A 26,099-nucleotide genomic window follows, 5' to 3' on the forward strand; every position below is an offset into this window, starting at 1 on the left:
CCAGCGCGAGAGGGCACCCGGGACGGGGCCTTGCACGGGGACAACTGCGCGCGCGTGCGCGGGCTCTTGCGTCATTCGGCCGCGCCCAAGTTTTCCACAGCGGCGGCCTTGGGTCCGGGAGGCAGCGGTGGTGGGGCCGTAGGTCGGCTGGGGCAGGTTCCCCTCGGCGCTCCCTCATGGAGGAGGAGGTGTGCACGGCTGTAGCCCCGGATGCTCGCACTTCCCACTGGACGGCGACGAAGGCGGTGGCCTCGCGAGCGCAGGAGGGGGCGGCCTCTGCGGGGGTGTGAGCCGAGGTGCCCGTGCCAGATTGCCGAGGAGGAGCGGTGCGGCCGGCCTGCCCACTGATGTGAGGTCGTCACTCTTTCCTTTCAGGCAAGCTTGAAGGGGCTGAGTTGGAGGCGAGCCTGCTCGTTTTGGGTCGGGGAAGAGCCCTTCAGGGGCAATTTTCCTTTCCGGGTGTTTTGAGTTAAGGAAGCTGTTTTCCTATTAATTCGCAGCGAGGAAGCCCATCGTGAATCTGATTGCCATTCAGATCCCACCGTGAATCTGATTGCCATTCAGATCCCACGGAAACCTGGCTCTTTGGTTGGCCCTGCCAGGAGTGCACGTTCATTAAGTTTATTAAATGGTTTTTATTTGTCTTGGTGAATTTTAGAAGATGGTTTCAACTACTACAGGGGTAATAACTGACAGTTGAACAAACCTTAGAAATGTGCTGTAACGTTTTGAACAAGGCTGTTTTAATTCCCTCTTATGAAAGCGCTGAGTCCTGTTTTCCTCTCCACACGGTTGCACAAAACTCTATGTTTAGTTTTGTGTTTGTTCCTTTCTAATTTCTTTACTAGATTGTCAATTCATTTAGTACAGGACTACATCTTAAGTTCTTTTTCTAGAAGTTTTGTACATACCATGTGCCCAGTTAGTACTTTTTTTTTAAGTTAGAAGAGGAAATACGAGACAGTAGAGATCTTTCATTCCAGTAAGCTGTCTGTTGAAGCAGTATGTTATGCTCGATTGAGTAGGTTTCATGTTAATTGGTTAGTAAAATAAGTATGGAGGCTAGTAACCAAATTTTAAAAAGTACTTGGTAACCATACAGTTCTTTGGCCTACTTCTGTATTTTCTTCTTTCTAGGCTGGAGCTACTCTGCGAGGGTTTAAAACTTTAAATGGGAATAAAAGGTAGTATTTACGATGAAATGAGAGTGAATAAATCATCTCTAACTTCTTCCAGCCTTTTTTTTTCATAATAGAGACCATATTAAATTTTCATGTAAGTTAAAATTTTGATTTATAACTAATGTTGCTAAATTAGGGCTGGAAATTTAGATTCTGTAGTATTTATAAGTACATACTGCTTTTAAGAATAATTAGCCAAATGAGAGGTTGGAAAAAAGTTAAAACTGACTTTAGATAGCAGTGAAAACCAAGCAGAAGTAAAGACAGAACTCTAAAGTTTTGATATGATGTGGCAGCCAATTGCAGAAGTACAGTCCACTACTTTCTGTGTGATTCTCTGCATTTGATTTTACCTCTGGGAGGTGTGATTTCTTTAGCTGTAAAGTGGGGATAATGATATATTTTTGTGTAGAATAGAAGTGATGAATATAAATCACTGGAACAAGACCTAGGTAGGTGCTCGATAACTGGTAGCTGCTATTGTTAGGAAGAGATCATAATAAAAAAGAATTTCACTTGCTTTCAGGATATGAGGTCTGTCTGGAAAATATTCAGCCATTGGTAATACAATGAGAACGGTTTGCACAACGTTGATGTAACCTGGCAGCCAAGGAAAGTGGACTATTGGGTATATGTGAACAATGATGACTTCATTCTACTAGTAAGTGGGGTGCTAGATGCTGTTGGGTGAGCATGTGTACTCTGTGGCCATTGCGTTCAAAATGACTGAACAAGTAGAGCAATGAATCTGCATGAAATTTTGCATTAAGCTTGAACATTCCTCCTAGGAAACCGTTTGGATGATTCAGAAGGCTTTTGGGGATGATGCAATGAGTGCAGTGCAAATAAAAGTGTGGCACAAACGTTTCAAAGATGGTCAAGAATCTGTTGAAAGTGATCCATGTTCTGGAAGGCCTGAAACAGGCAGAACACCTGAGAATGGTTGAACATGTACAGGCTGCAGTCAATATAAAGATCAGCCACTGACAGCGTGAGAACTAGAAGCTGATCTGGGGATCCAAAAACTACTGTGTCCAAGATTTTGATGCATAATCTTGGCATGAACGTGTAGTGGCAGAATGCGTTTCATGGCTTCTGCTACCAGAGCAGAAGGAACATCGTGCTATATTTGCTAATGATTTGCTTCAAACCACTACCAGTGAACCACATTTCCTCAAGGAGGTCATAACCAGAGATGAATCCAGAAACGAAGGCCCAGTTGTCCCAATGGAAGTCACCTGTTTCTCCATACCTAAAGAAGGTACGGCAAAGACAAAGCAAGATCAAGACCATGTGTTTTTGGTTCAGACTGTGCTTTTTGGTTCAGAAGGTGTTGTCCATCATGAATATGCTCTTCCGGGCCAAACAGTTAATAAGGAGTACAACCTCAATGTTCTTCATCAGTTGAAAGATACAATGCAACAAAAAGGGTAACAGTTATGGGCAACTGGCGATTGGCAGCTTCCTTACGAGAACGTGCCTACCCATGCATCACGTCTGGTCTTGGGCAGAGTTTTTTTTGCGAAACATCAAATCACCCAGGTGATTCAGCCCCCCTACAGCCCAGATTTGGCGCTCTGTGACTTCTGGCTTTTCCCAAAACTAAAATCACCTTTGTAAGGGAAGAGATTTCACACCATGCATGAGATTCAGGAAAATACGATGAGGCAGCTGATGGTGATTCCAACAAAGGATTTCACAGAGTGTTTTGAGCAGTGGAAGAGATGCTGGGAGAAATGTGTGAAGTTCCAAGGCGCCTACTTTAAAGGGGAGTGAGGTGTCACTGTCCTGTGTACAGTGTATCTTGTATCTTCGGTAAATGTCTCCATTTTTCATACTACATGGCTGGATACTTTCTGGACAGATCTCATATTTTAATGTATAAACTAGTTCACTCATATTTAAGACACATGATTTTAAATACATTTTTTCCCTCGTAGAAGGTATAATCTTCATCCAAACTCTGATTTGTTTGGTGTATATTGTGATGTTGAGCAGAAAGATAGACTTCTTTGTGGAGAATAAAGCAGTTATTACTGGGGGATTAAGGTAGAGGAGGAATGGGAGATGTAGGTCAAAGGTACAAAGTAGCAGATGAACAAAGATGAATAAAGGATGAACAAGTCTGGGGATGGAGTGTACAATGTGAGGACTATAGGTAATAACATTAGGGGTTTTTGAGTAGATTTTAGCTGGTTTTGTCACAAAAATGTAACTATATGAGAGGATAGTTATGTTAATTCCCTTCATTCTAGTAACCATTTCACTATATGTATCCTGTAGCATCGTATTGTAAACCTCAAATATACACAAATTTACTTAAAATTAAATAGAAACCTCTACTTGATAACAAGCTAAAAAAGAGGACCTCTCTGTATTGTAGAACTAAGAGCACCCCTCAGACTAGAGCATGCTCAGCACATTAAACATTTGTGTATATCTGACTATATTTGTTTTATATAAATAAACCAGAAATAGAACAACTATCTAAAGTTCTATAATGGTTCCAGAGAAAATAAATTATGACCTAGCAAGAGGATTACAGATCTGTTCCATGTGTTTTAGATTTGCTTATAGACTAGGGCCCCACATGATCTGACACTCACTGTTTTCCTCTGCTGTGATATCTCACCTACCCTCCCTCCCTCAGGGTAAGCCACAGCGGCCTTTCTTTTCCTAGAAAACTACACCTGCTTGTACCTCAGACCCTCTGCACTTTCTTTTCTCTCTCTGCTTTGTTCTTTTCCCATCTCTTTGAAGCTTTTGCTCAATGTGACTTCCTCAGCAAGTCCTCCTAACCACCCTAACTAAAATACAACTCCCCAGTGAGCTTAACGGGCTTTATTTTCACTATAGCATTTAACTGCTTTCCACTATAATGTCCTCATTTTGTTGTTGTTGTTTGTTTCACCCTACGTCCAACAGAAGGTAAACTCCGTGAGGTTAGGGTTTTGGTTTTATTCACTGTTGTGCCCCTATTCCTAGAGTATACTGTGTACTCAGTAAATCTTTGTTGGTTAAGTAAATGATATAGGCAAACCATCTCTTCACAGGGAGCCACAGTGAAGGTGATAGGGGTTATGTACGTAAGTAACTGAAATACAGACTAGAAGAGAAGTGTCCAAAGAGAGGTGTAGGTTAAAGGTTAGGGAATTCAGGAAATTTTGTGATGACTCTGGCTTGTGGAATTCAAGCAGGGCTTCCTTGTAGAGGTGCTTTTTGAACTGAGAGGGTAGTGTAGACAAAAATACGGAGGAGGAAAAGTAGGAATAGGTTAGAATGGCAACAGTGTGCTGACGTGTGTAGAACGCAGGATGTATGAAATGGTATTGGGGGATAAGATTTAAAAGGTATATTTGGAACCAATGGTAAAGGGTCTTAGTGACTAGGTTACAAAAATGGGACTTCATTCTGTCAACAGCTGGTAGTCATTCTAAATGTTTAAGCAAAAGAAAGACTGGCAGAGATGTGTTTTATAGAGCAGCACGGCAGCATCATATGTTTTAGCCAGACCAGGATTGGGTGATACACAAAGGTACAGGGTCTGGTTAACAGAGCAGGCGCAAGACCGCATTTCAGTGGTAGAAGCCATCTGGCACTCTTGGCCCTTGTGTCCACTCTGGGTGATGAGGATAGTGAAGCCATTGTCAGAGTGCAGGGAGGAGCAGATGGGGCAGAGAAGACCACCTGCACCGAGAGCCTGGTCTGAGCTGCAACTTGCTTGTGTTCTGCCTCTGGGACTAAAAGGAGACTCCAGTGGGAAAGACAGAAGGCTGAGGATGAGGACCGTGTGCTAACCCCAGTTGGGTGACAAGTTACTTAGCATCTCTGTCACCTCATCATGGGCCCTTACCACATATCTTTTCAAGCATTTGTAAAAGCAAAATGTCAAAAGTATTGTGACAAGTGGAAAGTTGTATATGTACTTCAGTTGGTATAATTTTTAAAGTTTGCTGATTTTGGCGATTGTGTTGCTTATTAGTCTTTTTTTTTTTTTTTTTTTGAGACAGAGTCTTGCTTTGTTGCCCAGGCTAGGGTGAGTGCCATGGGGTCAGCCTAGCTCACAGCAACCTCAAACTCCTGGCTCAAGCAATCCTCCTGCCTCAGCCTCCCAAGTAGCTGGGACTATAGGCATTCGCCACCATGCCCGGCTAATTTTTTGTGTGTATATATATATATATATATATTAGTTGGCCAATTAATTTCTTTCTATTTATAGTAGAGACGGGGTCTCGCTCTTGCTCAGGCTGGTTTCGAACTCCTGACCTCGAGCAATCTGCCCGCCTAGGCCTCCCAGAGAGCTAGGATTACAGGCGTGAGCCACTGCGCCCGGCCGCTTATTAGTCATTTTGCAAAGCAAATCTTAATTTAGGTTTTCCTCATTAGAATACTAGTACATTCTTTTCTTCCTTCCTTTCCTCCTCTCTTTTGTTTCCTTCTTTCCTTACTTTCTTTCCTTTTTCTTTTTTCTCTTCCTTTTCTTCCCTTTTCCATTCCCTTTCCTCTCCCCTCTTCTTCTTTTTTTTTTTTTTTGAGACAGAGTCTCACGCTGTTGCCCAGGCTAGAGTGCCATGGCATCAGCCTAGCTCACAGCAACCTCAAACTCCTGGGCTCAAGCAATCCTTCTGCCTCAGCCTCCTGAGTAGCTGGGACTACAGGCATGTGCCATTATGCCCGACTAATTTTTTCTATGTATGTTTTTAGTTGGCCAATTAATTTTTCTATTTTTAGTAGAGACAGGGGTCTTGTTCTTGCTCAGGCTGTGGTTTCGAACTCCTGACCTTGAGCAATCCTCCCGCCTCAGCCTCCCAGAGTGCTAGGATTACAGGCGTGAGCCACTGCGTCCGGCCTCTTCTTTCTTCTATTTTTGTCTCACTCCGTTACCCAGGCTGGATGGAGTGCAGTGGCACTATCATAGATCATGGCAGCCTCTAATTCCTGGACTCAAGCAGTACTGCTTCATCTTCCCAAGCAGTTGGACTATAGGCACACACTACTATGACTGGCTAATTGTCTTTTTTTTTTTTTTTAATTTTATTATTTGTTTTATTTCGGCATATTATGGGGGTACAGATTTTAAGGTTTCAATAAATGCCCATTTCCCCCCTCCCCCCACAAGTCTGAGTCTCCATCATGACCATCCCCCAGATGGTGCACATCTCACTCATTATGTATGTATATACCCGCCCCCCTCCCCCCTGGCTAATTGTCTTTTAAAAAAATTTTTTTTAGAGACAGGGTCTCTCTCTGTTGCCCAGGCTAGTTAGTCTCAAACTCCTGGGCTCAAGTGATCTTTCTGCCTTCACTCCCAAAGTGCTGGGATTACAGGTGTGAGTCATTGTACTTGGCCACTAGACCATTTTATCCTGTTCCTTAAATTACCTGTTCTCCACATTATTTAAGAAGGTGGACTAAGTTCATTTTATTTTCTTTGAGATATATTTATTCCTTTCTTGATATGCTTTCATTTAATGAAAGTTTACATTATAAGTATTCATAAATATCAGTAATTGTGAAAATCAAGTTTGTTAAAATTTAGAACAAGCTGAAAATTCCGAGAGTCTTTCAAAGTGTGTTTAAAATTTTAATAGGTTATTTTTAGAATGTTTAATTCTCAGCTGTGGAGTCCTTGAGATGGGACCTTTGATCATCTTTATAACTTCGGTGTCTGGCACATAATAGTTGCTTAATATGTGTATTGAACAAATGGCCACACGTAAATAAACCTAATAGGGGTTACTCCACTTGCGCCCCTCTAAGTAGTAAGGTGGGCAGGTTATCAACTGGCATCTCTGGTTTGGGAACCTAATTGAAGTGAAATTTAGCAAAGTTTTGTTTAGCTGTCTTTAAGCCTGCCCCTGCCTCATGGCTAATCCTTAAGAATAAAAATCTCTCTGTTGCAGGCTCTCCCAGCTGTGATTGACCTTCAGTTACAGAGGGTGGGAGCAGAGTGTCACCAATTCTGAGAGTAACGACCTAACACATTCCTTTTGGGACATTCATACTGTTGTCCTATTTTCAAACTGTAAGTCAAAATGAGATAATTCATTTTCTTATTTTACTGACTAAAGGCTGCTTTATAATTTGAGGGCTTGTAAATTTTATATTGCTTTCCCATCCCCACATATATACACACAGGTATAGTTCCATGAGTGAACAAATAACCAGATAGCCTCACTTCTAGAAAGGGTTATAAATCAGATTTGCCATCATAAATGAGTGCCTTTTGTGGGGAAACTACCACAAAGAACCAAAGTAATTGTTGTTAAGGAACTTAAGTGTTTATCTTCAAAGATAGAACTTGAGAATTTTATGAGGCTGACCATAAATAAAATGCTCATTACCTTGGTGAGGGCACCAAGCCATTTATGAGGAATCTGCCCCCATGATCCAAATCCCACCCACCAGGCCCCACTTCCAATATTGGAACTCAAATTTCAACATGAGATTTGGAGAGGACAAACATCCAAACTGTATCAAATACAATGAACCCTTATTTACCCGTTACCCAGCTTTAATAAAGATCTCTATTTTCTGCAAATAATTTTTGGGTTTTTAAAAACTAGGGTGGAAATTTTATACTTAGCATAGTAAAACCATTCATGTACATGTTAGCTATCTCAGTGGCATATGGGAATAAGCATTTATGATCATACAGTTTTGTGGGTCAGCTGGGATAATTATTTTCTGTGCGTTTCACTCTCTTGTGATCAGTGGGCTTCCCAGGGTATGCTCTTCACATGGTGATGGCAGTGTGCAAAGGTTCAAACTGAAGTGTGAGAGGCTGGCACTGTATCACTTATACCTGCCTCCCATTGGGCAAAGCATGCTTGATGGCCAAACCTCAAATCAGTGGGGTGAGGAAGAATAGTCTTCTCATTGAAGTGTACAGGAACCATAATGTTCCTCAGCAGGCAAATTAAAAGCATTTGTGTTTGGATTGATACCAACTCAGTGTAATAATACCGTGTTTATCATTAGTATGTCATCACCCCCTCCTTAACTGTCTCTTATCTATCTCCCTAATGACTCTTAAGACTAAAGTTATTAATCATTAAGCATTAAGACTAAAAATGAGGCCAGCACGGTGGCTCACGCCTGTAATCCTAGCACTTTGGGAGGCCGAGGTGGGCGGATCACTCAAGGTCAGGAGTTCGAAACCAGCCTGAGCAAGAGTGAGACTTTGTCTCTACTAAAAATAGGAAGAAATTAATTGGCCAACTAAAAATATATAGAAAAAATTAGCTGGGCATGATGGCGCATGCCTGTAGTCCCAGCTATTCGGGAGGCTGAGGCAGGAGGAATGCTTGAGCCCAGGAGTTGAGGTTGCTGTGACCTAGGCTGAATGAAACTCTGTCTCAACAATAACAAAAAGACTAAAAGCGATCACCACTTTATCCAGAGAGCTTAGCGTAATGCTTAGCACTTAGAGCATCATATATCCAGTAAATACTGTTTGGGTGGGCAGATAAAGTAATTGAGGGGCTATGTGCACAGGAGTTTAAACTGCCTTGGTTAAATGCCAGGGTCTGTAACTTGAATAAAAAAACTTGGGTAGTTAGTGAGGATCCTGAATGAATTGCAGATTAATTCTGGGACTCGGTAGTTAAATCGTGGGACTAAAAATCTCAAGACATACTAGAAAGTTGGACCAAATTGTGGCGCTAAAAATCCCAAGACATATTGAAAAGTTGGACTGGCAGTTAATTATAACCAATCAAAAGCCTTGTTGCTAAGTACTGTTTTTTCTCCGCTATCCATGCTTTGCTTTAGTTCATTTGTCAGCTGAGTTCACGCATTGGCTATATGGGAAAAAAAAAATTGCAGGTGGTTTTGTGGATTGAACTGTCTAGGTCCTCATGTTCTCTAGGAGTCATCTTCTGCTAACAAGATAATGTGAAATCTGCTTTCTCTCAACACATCCCCAAATAGGCTAAATAAATTACCTTATGCTTATATCCACATATATTTCTAAGAAGAAAATGTATGGGTGGAAAAGTTTGAATTTCTCTATAGATTACTCAAAAGGACACATTTGTGAAATTAATAAATGTGTTTCTAAACTAGATTTGTATATAGTTAGGCCTGATTTTTCTGTAGAATTTTTTTTTCATCATTGGCAAAGTTGATTACAATGGACCATTAGATAAGACTAGAAACTTTTTTTGAAATATAGAATCAAAGTTGATAAAATCAATTTAAACTTGTATCATGATCCCATCTTTTGCCATAATTGGAAGAATTGGTGCTAAATTTAAATAAGAAATATATTTATTATCAATGTTAGTAATGAAAATATTTTTCCTTTATGAGAAGAGAAATGGAGTAAAATTTTGAATTGCATGTGAGCTGTCATGATCATTCTATGAAAATCTCATTTCATTTTGTATTGTTTAGATTTGGAGACTGCATCGTCCTGCCTGTAGTACCAGCAGTTTCTCTGTTCTGTGATCAATGTGATTCACAGGAACCTCTTAAGTAACAAACGAAATGAGCCAGGGGCGTGGAAAATATGACTTTTATATTGGTCTGGGATTGGCTATGAGCTCCAGCATTTTCATTGGAGGAAGTTTCATTTTGAAAAAAAAAGGTCTTCTTCGACTTGCTAGAAAAGGCTCTATGAGAGCAGGTACGTTATGCCCTCTGTGACTTTGAAATGACATCAGTGTGTACTTACTTACATACTCATGTTCTTTGTGGAAGACCACCTCTTCATTCCTAGTAAGTATATTTGAAACTCTGGACTGTTCAAGAGTTGTAAATGTTTATAGAGAATCAAACATCAGTTTCATCACGAGAAAAATAAAAAGTGAAAAGATGTCAAAATTAGTTAATTCCTGCAGTTATTAACAAAGTGAAACAGGGACTAATGGCAAATTAACATCCAGCCTTTTCTTTAAGTTTCAGTATGTCTTAAGAGAAGAAATAAGGGTCTCCTATTTGAATTAGAACTTATTTTTTGTGTGTGTGAGATATATATTAGTTTATTACTAACGTAGTTATAAATAGTGTACAGTGAGGAAAAACTCCTACAACTGAAAAAGTTTCTTTTTATTTATTTATTTTTCCCCCAGCATATTGAGGGGGTACAAATGTTAAAGTTACGTATATTGCCCTTGCCCCCCCCTCAAGTCAGAGCTTCAAGCGTGTCCATCCCCCAGTTGGTTTGCATCGCATTCATTGTGTGTGTATATACCCATCCCCTCCCACCCCACCCAATACCCAATAAATGTTATTCCTATATGTCCACTTAGGTGTTGATCAGTTAATACCAATTTGCTGGTGAGTACATGTGGTGCTTATTTTTCCATTCTTGGGATACTTAATAGAATGGGTTCCAGCTCTAGCCAGGAAAATAGAAGAGGTGCTATACCATTGTTTCTTATAGCTGAATAGTACTCCATGGTATACATATACCACATTTTATTAATCCACTCATGTATTGATGGGCAATTCAGTTGTTTCCACATCTTTGCAATTGTGAACTGTGCTGCTATAAACATTTGAGTGCAGGTGTCGGAATCAGAACTTATTGAAGGTTGGGATCTTTTGTTCATGATAGTAAAAGTTCTGACTTTTACCTTAGACATTTTTTCTGATGATCTCAAATTGGCAGGAGGGAAAGGGAGCTTCCCTGGCTTGAAGGACCCAGTTTAGTGAATTTTCTGTATGATGTAGGTTGTTTCCCCAGGAATTGCCAACAAGTCACAAGACCTTGGGGGATAGTCAGTGTGATTGACCCCACTGACACCTCTGTCTGAGGCATTCATGACAGATCTCAGTGTTATGTGGCATAATTGTCACATCCAAGGTGGCTCAGACCTGTAATCCCAACACTGTGGGAGACCAAGGTGGGAGAATTGCTTAAGGCCAGGAGTTTAAGACCAGCCTGAGCAAGAGTGAGACCTCATCTCCACACAAAATAGAAAAATTATCCAGGTGTGGTGGCACACGCCTGTAGGCTAGCTGCTTGGGAGGCTGCACCAGAAGGATTGGGCCTAGGAGTTTGAGGTTGCTGTGATGACACCACTGTAGTCTTGCCTGGGCAGACCCTGTCTCAAAAAAAAAAACCCAAAAAATAATAAAAGTAAAGTAGTAATAATCAGCAACTGAGATATTTTTAAATCTGTTATTATTAGTGGTTGTCATAATTTATACAAGAGTCTGATGATCTTCCAAAGATGTGAATATTTCTTCATTCACAGGTCAAGGTGGCCATGCATATCTTAAAGAATGGTTGTGGTGGGCTGGACTGCTGTCAAGTATGTATAGACAACATTTCAAGAAAATATTATAGCTATATGTTAAAATACTCTTATAGCTTCAAATTAGCAAATATAAAAACTTTAAATAAATCTTGTTTTTTTACTTAACAAAACTAAAATGTATAATATTTAAGCCTGTGAAAGTCATTCAGCAGTTTAATAGCATATTTAATTTGAATGTTAAGACTTTTTTCTCCATCTGATTAAAACATATTTGATACACCTAAGTATTTTTTAAAATTCTCAATTTAAGAAGGTAAATTCGAAAGTGAAAAGTTTTAGAAAAATCCTGTTTTTAGTTTTTCTCCCTCTTTTCTCATTCCAGTAGAAAAGGAAGTGGGTGTGTATTTGGTAAGACTGTCCATGCTTATTTTGATGATTATCTTTAAAAAGGTACATGAAAAAAATTATACTTAAGACTCTGAGCCTTGACTGTTTTACAGTATTTATTAATCATCTCTCAGATGCCAGGTATTGTTCTAGATGCTGGAGTACATTAGTGAGAAAAAAACACAGAAAAATCCCTGCCCACATTCTCAATGGGAGAGACATTCTCAATGGGAGACAAGCAATAAACATTCTCAATGGGAGACAAGCAATAAACAAGATAAAATGTTTGTGCACATGTGTGTGGCCATAAATGCTTAGGAGGAGGTAGAGTCACAAAGGGGCATGTAAAATGGAGGATGGATAGGTTTAAAATGTTAGATGGGGGCCAGATTAAGCCTCACCAAAGAAATATTTGCATAAAAGACGGAAGTGAAGGATCTGCCCATATGGATATTTGGGGGAAAATAATTTGACGCAGGAGGAAACAGTAAGTGTGAATGCCAAGAAGTGGGACCATGCCTGACCAATTAATGTGTGAAAGGTAGATGGCCCTGGTAACTTTCACCTGGCATGTACATCTTTGCTTAATCTCCTTTCACACTGAGTTGTTGCTGGCCCAGTGTGATCAAAGAATACCATGGAAGTGGTGATGTGTGACTTCTGAAGCTAAGTCATAAAAGGCATTGCAGCTTTTTCCTTGATTGCTTGGATTGCTCGCTCTGGGGGAAGCCAGCTGCTGTGTTGTGAGAACACTCAAGTGGCCTGTAGAGAAGTTCCTGGGCCCTCACTGAGACAGTACCTACTTGGCCACCTATGTGAGTGAGCCACCTTGGATGTGGGTCCTCCAGCTTCAGTCCAGCCTTCAGGTGACTGCAGCCTTAGTTGAAATCTTGACTATAACCTGTGGAAAGACCCTGAGTGAGAACTCCTTACTGACCCCTTTCTTAAGTCTTGACCAGCAGAAACCATGAGAATAAATGGTTGTTTTAAACTGCCAAATTTTATGGTGCTTGTTTTGCAACACTGGATTACTAAAAACCTCAGGAAACATTAAAGAGGCAAGAGTAGCAGTAAGGCAGTGAATGTGGGGAGAAGTAGCAGGAGGTAAGTTCAGAGAAGTTGTGAGGGTCCAGATCACATGGGGCTTTGTAGGTCATGGAAAGAACTTTGACTTTTATGTTAGATGGGAAGTCATTGTAGACTTTTGAACAGAGGAGTAACATGGTCTGACTTGGATTTTAATAGGATCTCTCTGGCTGCTGTGTTGAGGTATAGAATGCATAGGGGCAGAAGCAGAGAAGCCAGGTCGGAGGCTATTGCAATAATCAAGAAAGAGGTGATAATAGACCAGAACAGTAGCGGTGAGTGTAGTAAGAAGCCATAGAATTCTGGGTATGTTTTTTTTTTTTTTTTGAGACAGAGTCTCGCTTTGTTGCCCAGGCTAGAGTGAGTGCCGTGGCGTCAGCCTACCTCACAGCAACCTCAAACTCCTGGGCTCAAGCGATCCTCCTGCCTCAGCCTCCCAAGTAGCTGGGACTACAGGCATGCGCCACCATGCCCAGCTAATTTTCTCTATATATATTAGTTGGCCAATTAATTTCTTTCTATTTATAGTAGAGACAGGGTCTTGCTTTTGCTCAGTCTGGTCAGGCGATCCTCCTGCCTCAGCCTCCCAAGTAGCTGGGACTACAGGCATGCACCACCATGCCCGGCTAATTTTTTCCATATATATATTAGTTGGCCAATTAATTTCTTTCTATTTCTAGTAGAGATGGGGTCTCGCTCTTGCTCAGGCTGGTTTCGAACTCCTGACCTCGAGCTATCTGCCCGCCTTGGCCTCCCAGAGTGCTAGGATTACAGGCGTGAGCCACCGCGCCCGGCCAGAATTCTGGGTGTTTTAAAGGTAGAACCGACAAGATTTGCTCACTGACCAAGATGTAGGGTGTGAAAGAGAAGAGTTGAGGATGACATGATGGTTTTTGGCCATAGTAACTAGAAGAGTTGAGTTGGTGTTGGCCAGGCTTGGTGGCTCATGCCTGTAATCCTAGTACTCTGGGAGGCTGAAGCGGGAGGATTGCTTGAGTCAGGAGTTCAACATCAGCCTAAGCAAGAGTAAGACCCCGTCTCTACCAAAAAGAAAAAGAAAAAGTAACAAAACTCTAGCTGGATGTTGTGGCATGCGCATGTAGTCCCAACTACCTGGGAGGCTGAAGCAGAAGGATTGCTTACAGCCCAGGAGTTGGAGCTTGTAGTGAGCTATAGTGACACATGGTGAGGCTCTGTCTCAACATAAAACAAGGCTAAGAATTGAGTTGGTGTTTACCTGATGGCAAGACTACAGGAAGGACCTAGGCTGATGGGATGGGGTGATATCTGGAGTTTGGTCTGGATGTGTTCAAGTTAGAAATACCTATAACATATTCAAGTAGATATGGCAAGTTAGTAAATTAGATAAGTAGGCCTGAAATTCTGGCAAAGTGGTCCAGGCTGAAGATAAAAAGTTTGGGAGTCATTTTTGCTATTTAAAGTCATTGGAGGAGGTGGTGTAGCAACTGAGAATAGATAGGAAAATAGGCCCAAGATCAGAGACCTGAGAGCAGTCTGGGTTCATTTAGAGCTCAGGAGGGGGAGTGAGAAGAGGCTGAAAAGGAACAGCAAGAGTGGTAGGAGGAGACTAAGTGAGCCTAGTGCCATGGGAGCCAAATGAAGAAAGCATTTTGGGAGCAGGGTGCCCGCTGGGGTCAGATAGTGCTGATATGGCATAGGTACGATGAGAATTGAAAAGTAACCATTGAGTTTAGCAATATGACAGTCCTTGGTGACCTTGAGAGTAATATTTTATGTAAAACTTTTGAACAGTAAAAGCAATATAGTGCTTATGGTAATGGTGAACTAGGTATTTGAACCAACATTCCTGCTGAAAACAAGTTAAAAAGCTGGAGAGAATGTAAAAATCATCCTTTTGAAAGTATCAAAGAACTAACATGACAGTGAAGAATTAATTACCTTGCCAAGATCAGGGAAAGGATTAGAGCTCAGAAGGATAAGCTGGTGATACTTATGCACTACAGGTAACTGCAAAGGTAACTCTAGAGAACTCAGCTGAGAGATAGAGTGAACCTTTGAACTGGACTAACAAGGGTCAGAGTCTGGTGCTGCCAAGAATAGGAAATAACCACCTGCTCAGGGCTGGTACTCAGGGAAGGCTATACCTTGGGAGTGAAGCAGGGAGTGTACACCATCTGATCATTTGTGTTTACTGCGTAACTCTAGCCTTGGTCCTGAACTGCTAGGTGCTGCAAGGTGCTCTTTGGCACCTTGCAGAAGAAAGTAAAAATTCTCTCTTGAAGATATAATATCATCTTCACTTTATACTGTTTGTTTTTGTTTAGAGACAGGGTGTCTTTCTGTCGTCACCCACGCAAGAGTGCAATTGTCTGATCATAGTTTGCTGTAACCTGAACTCCTGGACTCAAACAATCCTCCTGCCTCAGCCTACTGAGTAGCCAGGACTATAGGCATGTGCCACCACGCCTGGCTAAATTTTTTTTTTGGAGGGATAGGGTCTTGCTATGTTGCCCAGGCTGGTCTGGAACTCTTGGCTTCAAGCTGTCCTCCCATGAGCTGCCACACCTGGCCAGTTTAAAGAAAAGATATCTAAAAGGGGGGATCACGTGAGGCCAGGAGTTTGAGAACAGCCTGAGCAACATAGAATTTGTCTCTACAAAAATTAGAAAAATTAGCTGGGCATAGTGGTATGCACCTGTAGTCCCAGCTACTCTCAGAAGGCTGAGGCAGGAGGATCGCTTCAGCCCAGGCATTTGAGGTTGCATTGAGCTATGATAACCACTGCACTCTTACCCAGGCAGTAGAGTGAGACCCTGTCTCAAAACATAAAACAAAAATAAATAAATACATAAATAAAATGCACATGAGATTAAGAAAATTTAGCAAAAACAGATACTGGAAGTGTATGACCATAAAACAACTGTGCTTACTAGAAGGAACAGTAGTTTTAACAATAAACTGGACTATAGTAACATTATAGATTTGGAGAACTAAAAAGACATTGTAGAATTAAAAAATGGCAATAAGGAAAATTGAATGAATTGCCTTAACTATAGGTTTGGTGAGGCTGAGGAGAGACTTAGTAAACTCGAGGTAGTTTGGAAGAAACTATCTAGAATGAAGCAAGCATAGACAAAATGATGGAAAATACAGGTAAGAGGGCTGTGGAACCTAGAGGATTCGGTGAATAATTGGAGTTTTAGAATAAGAAGGGACAAAGAGAATGGAGGAGAAGCAGTTTTTGAATTGCTGAGAATTTTCCAAAACTGATCAGTTATCAAACCACAGATTCAAGAAGCCCCACAAGGCTGGGTGCGGTGGCTCACGCCTGTAATCCTAGCACTCTGGGAGGTCGAGGCGAGCAGATTGCTTGAGGTCAGGAGTTTGAAACCAGCCTGAGCAAGAGCGAGACCCCCGTCTCTACTAGAAATAGAAATTAATTGGCCAACTAATATATATAGAAAAAATTAGCCGGGCTTAGTGGCACATGCCTGTAGTCCCAAGCTACTCGGGAGGCTGAGGCAGCAGGATTGCTTGAGCCCAGTAGTTTGAGGTTGCTGTGAGCTAGGCTGACGCCATGGCACTCACTCTAGCCAGGGCAACAAAGTGAGACTCTGTCTCAAAAAACAAAACAAAAACAGGAAGCCCCACAAAACCAATGCAGAATCTGTGAAAAGAAAACTGGACCTAAACACATCATAGTAAAACTGATGAAAAACCAAAGATAGAATATCTTAAAAGCATTTAGAGGAAAAAAATGTTGGATTGACAACTTAGTTTTCAGCAACACTAGAAGTAGATAAGTTGGAAATACAGCTTCAAAGTGCTAAAAATGTAGCTGGCAGTAGAATTCTCTACTCAGTGAAAATATCCTTCAAGATTAAAACTAGACAAATTGATGATGTAACTATACTAAAGCAAATTTAAAAGGTATTTAGTTAGCAGAAATTGATTTAGGTGGAAACTTAGAGATACAGGAAGGGAGATTGGTAAGTATGTGAGTACATCCAAGTGAGTGCTGATGAAAAAAATTAATAAAAAATGGCTCATGAACTTAAAATATCCATACATAAAATTTTAACAGCATTCAATATTACACAATAAAACAACTGTGCTTATTACAAGGAACTGTATTTCTAATAATAAACTGGACTATAGCAACATTGGAGATTTGCAAAAGAAAAGATTACAGATTTGCAACAAATAAACTGGAAGGGAGAAAGTAGATTAAAGAGTTCTAAGGTTATAGCAATATCTGGAAGGAGAGCAAAGCTAAACACTAACATAGACTTGACAGGCTAAGGATACATGTTGTATTTTCTAGGGTGGTGCTCCCCAGCATTTTTGGCACCAAGGACCGGTTTCATGGAAGACAATTTTTCACAGTTGGGGGCGTGGTGGGAGGATGGTTTCAGGATGAGTCAAACATACTACATTTATTGTGCAGTCAAACTTCTGCTAATTATAATCTGCATTTGCAGCCACTCTCCAGTGCAAGGCATCACAGCCTTAACTCCACCTCAGATCATCAGGCATTAGATTCTCAAAAGGAGCATGCAACCTAGATCCCTCACATGCGGTTTACAGTAGGGTTCACGCTCCTATAAGAATCTGATGCCACTGCTGGTCTGACAGGAGGTGTAGCTTATGTGGTGATGCAGTGATGGGGAGCGGTTGTAAATACAGATGAACCTTCCACTGGCTCACCTGCCGCTCACTTCCTTCTGTGCAGCCCTAGGTTTCTCAGTGGGGATTGGAGACTGCAGTTCTGGGATATTCAGTCAAAAGATAGAACAAGTGTGTAATTCCTAATGAATGGAGGAAAGAATGGAATGATAAATTACTTTTTAAAGCAATGAAGATGGAAAAGAAGAACCTAGACTATGCAGAACAGAGAGCACATAGGAAATGGAAGCAGACAAAATCCAGAAAGTGAGACTTTCTCCAAGTTTGTTTTTTTTCCTTAAAGAAATCAATGTCATGGATAAATAGGAATGGCAGAATATCTTGGGTAAAAAGATATTTGAGACATTGCCTCAGCCTCTCAAAGTGCTGGGATTATAGGCATGAGCCATTGTGCCTAGCCTTTTCATAGCACTTTTAGCTTCTTGACACATGTGTTTTGTTTGTCTATCTGTCTTCCCTTACTAAAGGGATCATGCTCATAAAACTTTTGCTCTCTGCTGTATTTCCTGATTCTAGAATGGTACCTGGTAGATAATGAGTTCGGTTTTTAAAAATAGGAGCCATTGAAAAAGACATTACATGAGTGTTGGCTTCTTTTAAGTGATTTGTATTTGTTGTCCTAGGATATAAATAACTCTTTAAAATTATAGATATGGGTTGTTTCTAATTGATTTAGACTCTGTTCTAATGTTAGAAATTTACAGACCCGAGACCCTTTTTAATAGACAGGAGAAAATGTGAAGTTACTAAATACAGTTGAAATAACATATAGATGTTGCATAAAATGCAGGTATTTCCAAGTTAATACATATTCCTATCTGGGTGCTTTTGTTTTCTCTCTTCAAGTGGGAGCTGGTGAGGTGGCCAACTTCGCTGCATACGCGTTTGCACCAGCCACGCTAGTGACTCCACTAGGAGCTCTCAGTGTCCTAGTGAGGTAAGGAGACACTACATTTTACATGCAGAAACAGATTTCAGTACTGCCTACTTACATGTGTTAAACATTACATTTCAACGACCTCGAAGACTTGGGTTTTTACACTACGTATTAATGTGCTTTTACCTTCTGTGCATGGCCAAGCTGTTGATTTGTGGGAGAAAATGCTTTGTCTTGGTTATATTCAGAGCCAGCACTAGTTCTACTTTTTCAGTTTCTTACAATTCCAAGTTACACTGTCCCAACATTTATTGGGACATTCAGTGTATACACACTTTGGTGTAGGGCATGGTTGGTGATGAGTAGATTTCTCCACCTGTCCTGGGGTGCTCATTTTGAAGGAGTGGTCCTGTTTGTGTTATTTTTGATTATTAACCCAAGCAACCAATCCCATATTGAAGTATGGATTTTGGTTACTTGTCCTAACGTTGATTGTTAGATATTTTTATTTTTCAAGAAACTCTATGTAAAATAGTTATGGTACAAGTCATTACTCTTTACATTTAATTTTCTTTATATTGTACTGTTATTATATTTGTGAGTTTTTATAGTATTTTTTTTTTTTAGGTTTGGATAAAACTAGCTATATGTTATTAAACTTGATAACTTAATTAATAGGCAGATTATATATAAATAAATGAACACATAAGGATGTATCAGCCAGTAGGAATAAATTAAAGCTGAGCAAATTTTAAGCATTGGATTAGATACATAAGTTTTGGTTTTTTTTAACAGAATCTCACTCACACCCAGGCTGGAATGCAGTGCTGCAATCATAGGTCACTGCAGCCTTGAACTCCTGGGTTCCAGCGATCATCTTCCCTTAGCCTCCTCCTTCCTTAGCCTCCTGGGTAGCTGGGACTACAGGTGCATGCCACCATGACTGGCTAATCTTTTTATTTTTAAATTTTTTTGTAGAGACTGGGTCTTATCATGTTGCCCAGGCTGGTCTCGAACTCCTAGGCTCAAGCGATCCTCCCACCTTGCCCTCCCAAAGTGCTAGGGTTACAGGCTTGAGCCACCATGCCTGGCCAGATATAGATTCTTTTTTTTTTTTTTTTGAGACAGAGTCTCACTTTGTTGCTCAGGCTAGAGTGAGTTCTGTGGTGTCAGCCTAGCTCACAGCAACCTCAAACTTCTGGGCTCAAGCGATCCTACTGCCTCAGCCTCCCCAGTAGCTGGGACTACGGGCATGTGCCACCATGCCTGGCTAATTTTTTGTATATATATTTTTAGTTGGTCGATTAATTTCTTTCTATTTTTGGTAGAGACTGGGTCTCGCTCAGGCTGGTTTCGAACTCCTGACCTTGAGCGATCTGCCCTCCTCGGCCTCCCAGAGTGCTAGGATTACAGGCGTGAGCCACCATGCCTGGCCTAGATTCTTAATTAGGACATAAATTTGTACAACTAGCTCTTTATTATAAATTTCATATAGACTTTTTGTAGTAGAAAAATGGCGGTAGTGTTTAATGAAGCAGATGATTTCCTAGAAACTTTTTGATTTTATGATTGAATATGCATTTTCTTTACCTTGCTTGAAAGCCGGCCAGAATCTTCGTAAGCACACAGCGTTTTAGTTTGAGTTCAATGGTTTAAATTCCAAGTTGTGTTGATACTTGAAAATGAGAAAAAGTACCTGATTATTTTAAAATTCTTGATCTTTTTTCTTCCTGTTTTAGTGCCATTCTTTCTTCGTACTTTCTAAGTGAAAGACTTAATCTTCATGGGAAAATTGGGTGTTTGCTAAGTATTCTAGGATCCACAGTTATGGTCATTCATGCTCCAAAAGAAGAGGAGATCGAGACTTTAAATGAAATGTCTCATAAGCTAGGTGATCCAGGTAAGAAGAAAGAAAAGCTTTATTGGTGTTATTGTGTTTTACTTCTTAGTTTTTATTTCAATCAAAATATAATGTGCACATAAGGAGATAAATTGTTTTATATGGCTGATTATGAAAATATAGTCATGTTTCCCATTCCCTCCCGTCCCTAACCCTTTGTTTCTTTTCTACTCTTAGTATTTTCAAACACATTAGGTATTTTTAGTTTCATTTCTAGAAACGTCTCGTCCAGTGCCTCTGTCTGGCCTTAGTTGAGGCTGTCAGCAGTTGTCATCTGTATTTTCCTTCATCAGTATCCTGGGGAGTCCCTTGACTAGTGGCTTTTTCCTGGATGCCTTCTTTCCTAAATCCTGGATTTGCTTCTTAATCTTCGGTGGTGCCACTATAGTAGTAGAAGAGAAAGGGCACAGAGGAGATGAGTTTTTGAGACCTGGTATATCTCAAAATATCTTTAACCTACCGTGTTGCTGTTGAGAAATCAAAGGATGATTCTTTATCTTTTATATCTGACCAATTATTTTGTCTTTGGAAGCATGTTGGATATTCTTTTTGTCCTTGGTGTCTGGAAATCCCTCCCTGACATGCCTAGATGTGGGTCCATTTTTTGTCCATTGTGCTAGGTATCTGACGGGTGGGTTTTTTTTTTTTTTTTTGAGACAGAGTCTTGTTCTTTCACCCAGGCTGGAATGCAATGGCATTATCACAGCTCCTGGGCTCAAGTTAGGCTGAGCTCCTGTCTCAGCCTCTCAAGTAGCTGGGACTACAGGCACATGCCACCACACCCAGCTAATTTTTGTTTAGAGATAGCCTCGCTCTTGCTCAGGCTGGTCTTGAACTCCTGACCTCAATCAATCAATCCTGCCTCTGCCTCCCAGAATGCTAGGATTACAAGTGTGAGCCACAGGGCCATCACCTGGTCCTGATGGGTCTTTTTAATTTGAAAATTTATGTCTTACTCTGAGGAACTGAATTATTTCTTTTGCTATTCTTTACTGTTTTCTCTTTGTTGAATTATTATTCATCTGTTAATTGGAATTCATGAGCTAGACCATTAGTTCTCTTATTTTTTTTCCCCTCATTTTTATTACATTGCCTTTTTGCTCTGCCTTCTGGGATATCTGTTTTATCTTTTAGCCCTTTTGAGTTTTTTTTCCTCCTGTTAGATTTTTAATTTTAAAGTTTGCTTTGTTCTTTGATTCTTAGTTATTTTAAAGTCTTTGCTAATGTCAGGATTATTTGTGGCCCTATTTCTATAGTTTATTTTTCCTTTTGGCTTTTAGGCATTTAGTTTTGTCCTTTGTCATTTTTTTTTTTTTTTTTTTTTTTTGAGACAAAGTCTCGCTTTGTTGTCCAGGCTAGAGTGAGTGCCGTGGCGTCAGCCTAGCTCACAGCAACCTCAAACTCCTGGGCTCGAGTGATCCTTCTGCCTCAGCCTCCCGAGTAGCTGGGACTACAGGCATGTGCCACTATGCCCGGCTAATTTTTTTTTATATATATATCAGTTGGCCAATTAATTTCTTTCTATTTATAGTAGAGACGGGGTCTCGCTCTTGCTCAGGCTGGTTTTGAACTCCTGACCTTGAGCAATCCGCCCGCCTCGGCCTCCCAAGAGCTAGGATTACAGGCGTGAGCCACAGCGCCCGGCCTGTCCTTTGTCATTTTTGATTGAATGCTAGACATAAGATATTAAAAAGCATAAAGGTTCTGAGTGATGTGTTTTTCCTTCAGAGAGAACTTATTGGGTCTTGACTTGGGCCCTATTACTTGGGTAGCTATGAGCTCTAGTACCTGCTCCTCAGTAAGATAAGACCACTGAAATCTCCACTCAGTCCTGCGGTCTGTTGGCCAGGCTTTCCACTTGGCTCCTCTGACTTTGGCTGTGCAGGTTATGTGCCCACAAAAGCCATAAGGGGAAATGTACACAGAAATTTGGGCTCCCTACTCTGTAATTCCCTCCTTTCTGGATCTTGGCCCATTAAGTCTCAGCTGCTAATAAGGCAGTCCCAAATTCCAACTTGTTTTTACCTAGTCCACTGAAAATTCCACAAGTTTTGACTGGCCTTTATGCCTATCCTTACCCTTTGTGTTGGCGGTTGCCCCAAGGGAAAAAGCAGAAGTAAAGATTGGGCTGATAGTTCTCTTTTTTCTGAATTTCGGCCCCTTAAGTCCTGGCTGCTTTGATTGCTCTTTAGTACCCTCAAATAAATGTTTCTTTTTTGTTTGGGGGTTTTTTGGTGTGTTTTGTTTTTGTAGTTCATCCATTTTCTGTAGCTGTTTTAGGTGCAAAATTAGTCTGTATTTCACTATTGTCTCTCTGAGGATATTAATGGTAGTTTTCTTGGTTTTGGGGAGATGGTGTATATATCTTGAAGTGTTTATCTTACAGTTTTCTTCTGTCTGTATGGAAGAAACAAAGGCTTTGCATTTTTCTGTTTATTTTGGCCTCTCTCTTAGTGGTCTTTGCTTTCTTTTATTTAACAGTTTGGCTGGTCAGATCCCCAGCAGAAAAGCTTATAGTTCCTGCTTGGCCATAGGCATCCAGGGAGTGGAGTGGGGAGGAGGGGTTAATACCCAGATGTACATCTTACCCTGGCTGGGTGTTATCCAGTGCAGACACTGTCTGCTGGGGAAGGGGCGGGACAGTCTCCCAGACCTAGACATGAGTCTCATTGCTTCTTGAAGACTTTGCAGCTAGGCCTCATTCTCAGTCTTGCTTTCACGTCCACTTCAGACTACTTTGTACCGTTGAGCATTCTGTGCTGCAACCTGAGTCACTTTTTAATCTTTGATCACTGCTAATATAGGATTCAGCTTTCTTGGATCTGCTATCAATGTATCAGTTATTAGTTGTCCTCTGCTTTCTGACTTATAAAATATTGTTGCTATATCTGTTTTTGTGTATTTGCTTCTTTAGAAATCCTTGTATCGTTTATTAGTGGAATTTGAGGAAGGGACAGAGTAAATGCATATCACTGCTCTGTGCCTCAGTATCCTCATCTTAACATGCAAGTGTTACTACCCGTATTTTAGGGTAGTTGAGTGCAAATTGCTGAGAAAAGTTCCTGACCCACAGTACTGCACCGTCGTTGGCTTTTATCATGCTGGCTTCAGTTCTCCATGTTCAACCAGAATGCCTACAATATTTTTCAGGTTCTCTAATTGACTGCTGTTTACTCCAGTAGTTATCCCTAAATATTAAAAAATTTTATCCTTTTTCTGAAAAACTCTTCTGTTTTCAGCATCTATAAATTGTTGAGCACTCAAGGCCATCTCATGATTATTCCCCCTCTAGTTTCTGTCCCTGTTCTGATCCACCTATTCTCCTTGCCTCTTAGAGCACTTAAGTAGGCATCAGATGCTACCTAAGAAATGTCAGTGGAGGCCGGGCACAGTGGCTCACACCTGTCATCCTAGCACTTTGGGAGCCCGAGGTGGGCGGATTGCTCAAGGTCAGGAGTTCCAAACCACCAGAGCAAGAGCGAGACCCCTGTCTCTACTATAAATAGAAAGAAAGAAATTGGCCAACTAATATATATAGAAAAAATTAGCCAGGCATGGTGGTGCATGCCTGTAGTCCCAGCTACCGGGGAGGCTGAGGCAGAAGGATCGCTTGAGGCCAGGAGTTTGAGGTTGCTGTGAGCTAGGCTGATGCCACAGCACTGACTCTAGCCTGGGCAACAAAGCGAGACTCTCTCAAAAAAAAAATGTCAGTGGAATAACAATTTGTGAATACGAAGCATGTTTTAATCTTCCAGCATGTACAGCTAAGTAAATTCTCAGAATACTCTTGCTGCGGCATCAAAAATAAAGCAGGTTTGTGTTTTCAGGCTATGCCTTTTCTCCTTCCGGTAAGAGTGTATCATATCTTGTTTTGGATTATCTGTGTTTAAGAACATCTGACTGGGCCGGGCGCGGTGGCTCACGCCTGTAATCCTAGCTCTCTGGGAGGCCGAGGCGGGCGGATTGCTCGAGGTCAGGAGTTCGGAACCAGCCTGAGCAAGAGCGAGACCCCGTCTCTACTATAAATAGAAAGAAATTAATTGGCCAACTAAAAATATATATACAAAAAATTAGCCGGGCATGGTGGCGAATGCCTGTAGTCCCAGCTACTCGGGAGGCTGAGGCAGCAGGATTGCTTGAGCCCAGGAGTTTGAGGTTGCTGTGAGCTAGGCTGACGCCACGGCACTCACTCTAGCCTGGCCAACAAAGTGAGACTCTGTCTCAAAAAAAAAAAGAACATCTGACTGAATATTTGATTAAATATAACTTTTCTTTGCCTCCCCCAGGTTTTGTGGTTTTTGCAACACTTGTGGTCATTGTGGCCTTGATACTAATCTTTGTGGTGGGTCCTCGCCATGGACAGACAAACATCCTTGTGTACATAACAATCTGCTCTGTAATCGGGGCGTTTTCCGTGTCCTGTGTGAAAGGCCTCGGCATCGCCATCAAGGAGTTATTTGCTGGGAAGCCTGTGCTGCAGCGCCCCCTCGCCTGGCTGCTGCTACTGAGCCTGGTGGTCTGCGTGAGCACCCAGATCAACTACCTGAACAAGGCCCTGGACATATTCAACACATCCCTTGTGACACCGATATATTACGTGTTCTTCACAACATCAGTTTTAACTTGTTCAGCTATTCTTTTTAAGGAGTGGCAAGATATGCCTGTTGATGATGTCATTGGTACTTTGAGTGGCTTCTTTACAATCATTGTGGGGATATTCTTGTTGCATGCCTTTAAAGACGTCAGCTTTAGTCTAGCAACTCTGCCTGTGTCTTTTCGAAAAGATGAAAAAGCAATGAATGGCAATCTCTCTAATATGTATGAAGTTCTTAATAATAATGAAGAAAGTTTAACCTGTGGAATCGAACAACACAATGGTGAAAATATCTCCCGAAGAAATGGAAATCTGGCAGCTTTTTAAGAAAGAAGTAATTAAAAGGTCAGTCTATAATTCTGTTTAAAGTGAATCTGAATATCAGAATGTGTTTGAAAAAGCATTGTCCTCAAATAATGTTCTTTAAAGACAATCTTTTTTAGGGTTTAATTATTAATTTGGACCAAGAATTTTAAACAATGGTAGCTCACTAAAATGACCTCAAGTAAATGACAAGTTTCTATTAACATTGTATTGTAGAGATATTTTACATTTTGATTCCTTCTCCAAAATTTAAATGCACTAATGACAGTCTTAAGTGTATAAAAAATGCTTTATTTTTTCATTGGTGATGAAAGTCTGAAATGTACATTTGTCATCCCTACTCCACCAATCCCTGACCATCCAATTATGGCATTTTTATTTTAAGAAAGAACAAAATTATCCCAATACATGATCCTGTGATTTACCTTACCTATTAAAAGGCCTCCTGTCTGATGAATGATTTTAATTTTCAAATGTTTAAGGGAAAACTAAGTTAATGAAGTAAATCTTACAAAACAAAGGTAGGAAATCATCCCAAGAAAGTATTTCTCAGGCTGTGCTTGTCACCACAAATCCAGTTCCTGTGTGTATTCGATGGCCTTCTGAGACAGTACCTTTTCGAATCAGGGCACCCTGTGTCTATTTGGCTGGGCTCTGTTTTGCAGCCTGGCTGGGTTTATTCTTTAGTTCCTCTAATCCCGTGATACTGGGAACCTTGATTACCATTTTACATCAACTCTTGTACTTTTCAGTATATTTTCATAATGAGTTATATTGTCATTTAGACCTTAACAACTCTGGGAAATAAAATCAGAAGACTAGGGTTATTTCTTACATTTAGTTCATGTTATAATAAAAAGACAAGTTGAAACAA

The 26,099-nt window shown here is 40.8% G+C and overlaps 1 protein-coding gene across 9 annotated transcripts; it reads left to right on the plus strand.

The window, feature by feature from the left end:
• On the plus strand, nt 1-26,099 carry NIPA2 (NIPA magnesium transporter 2). Of its 9 annotated transcripts, XM_076004893.1 has the most exons (8): nt 1-375; nt 1,138-1,275; nt 7,085-7,206; nt 9,579-9,810; nt 11,387-11,443; nt 18,377-18,467; nt 20,147-20,307; nt 24,594-26,099. In XM_076004893.1, exons 4-8 carry the CDS (start codon nt 9,672-9,674, stop codon nt 25,226-25,228), a joined length of 1,083 nt encoding a protein of 360 aa, XP_075861008.1. In that variant the 5' UTR covers nt 1-375; nt 1,138-1,275; nt 7,085-7,206; nt 9,579-9,671; the 3' UTR covers nt 25,229-26,099. The 9 variants fall into 9 exon arrangements, with proteins under 9 accessions (XP_075861008.1, XP_012615448.1, XP_075861007.1 ...); XM_012759994.3 differs by lacking the exon at nt 7,085-7,206; XM_076004892.1 differs by lacking the exon at nt 1,138-1,275.

Source organism: Microcebus murinus, chromosome 7 (genome assembly GCF_040939455.1).
Source record: "Microcebus murinus isolate Inina chromosome 7, M.murinus_Inina_mat1.0, whole genome shotgun sequence".
Taxonomy (NCBI): Eukaryota; Metazoa; Chordata; class Mammalia; order Primates; family Cheirogaleidae; genus Microcebus; species Microcebus murinus.

Excerpts from the sequence above, each read along its gene's own strand:
- NIPA2 (XM_076004893.1), top strand. The coding sequence starts at position 9,672 with ATGAGCCAGGGGCGTGGAAAATATGACTTTTATATTGGTCTGGGATTG. Across the intron at positions 11,444-18,376 it reads GTGGGCTGGACTGCTGTCAA|TGGGAGCTGGTGAGGTGGCC; the intron begins GTATGTATAGAC and ends TCTCTCTTCAAG. Across the intron at positions 20,308-24,593 it reads TCATAAGCTAGGTGATCCAG|GTTTTGTGGTTTTTGCAACA; the intron begins GTAAGAAGAAAG and ends TGCCTCCCCCAG.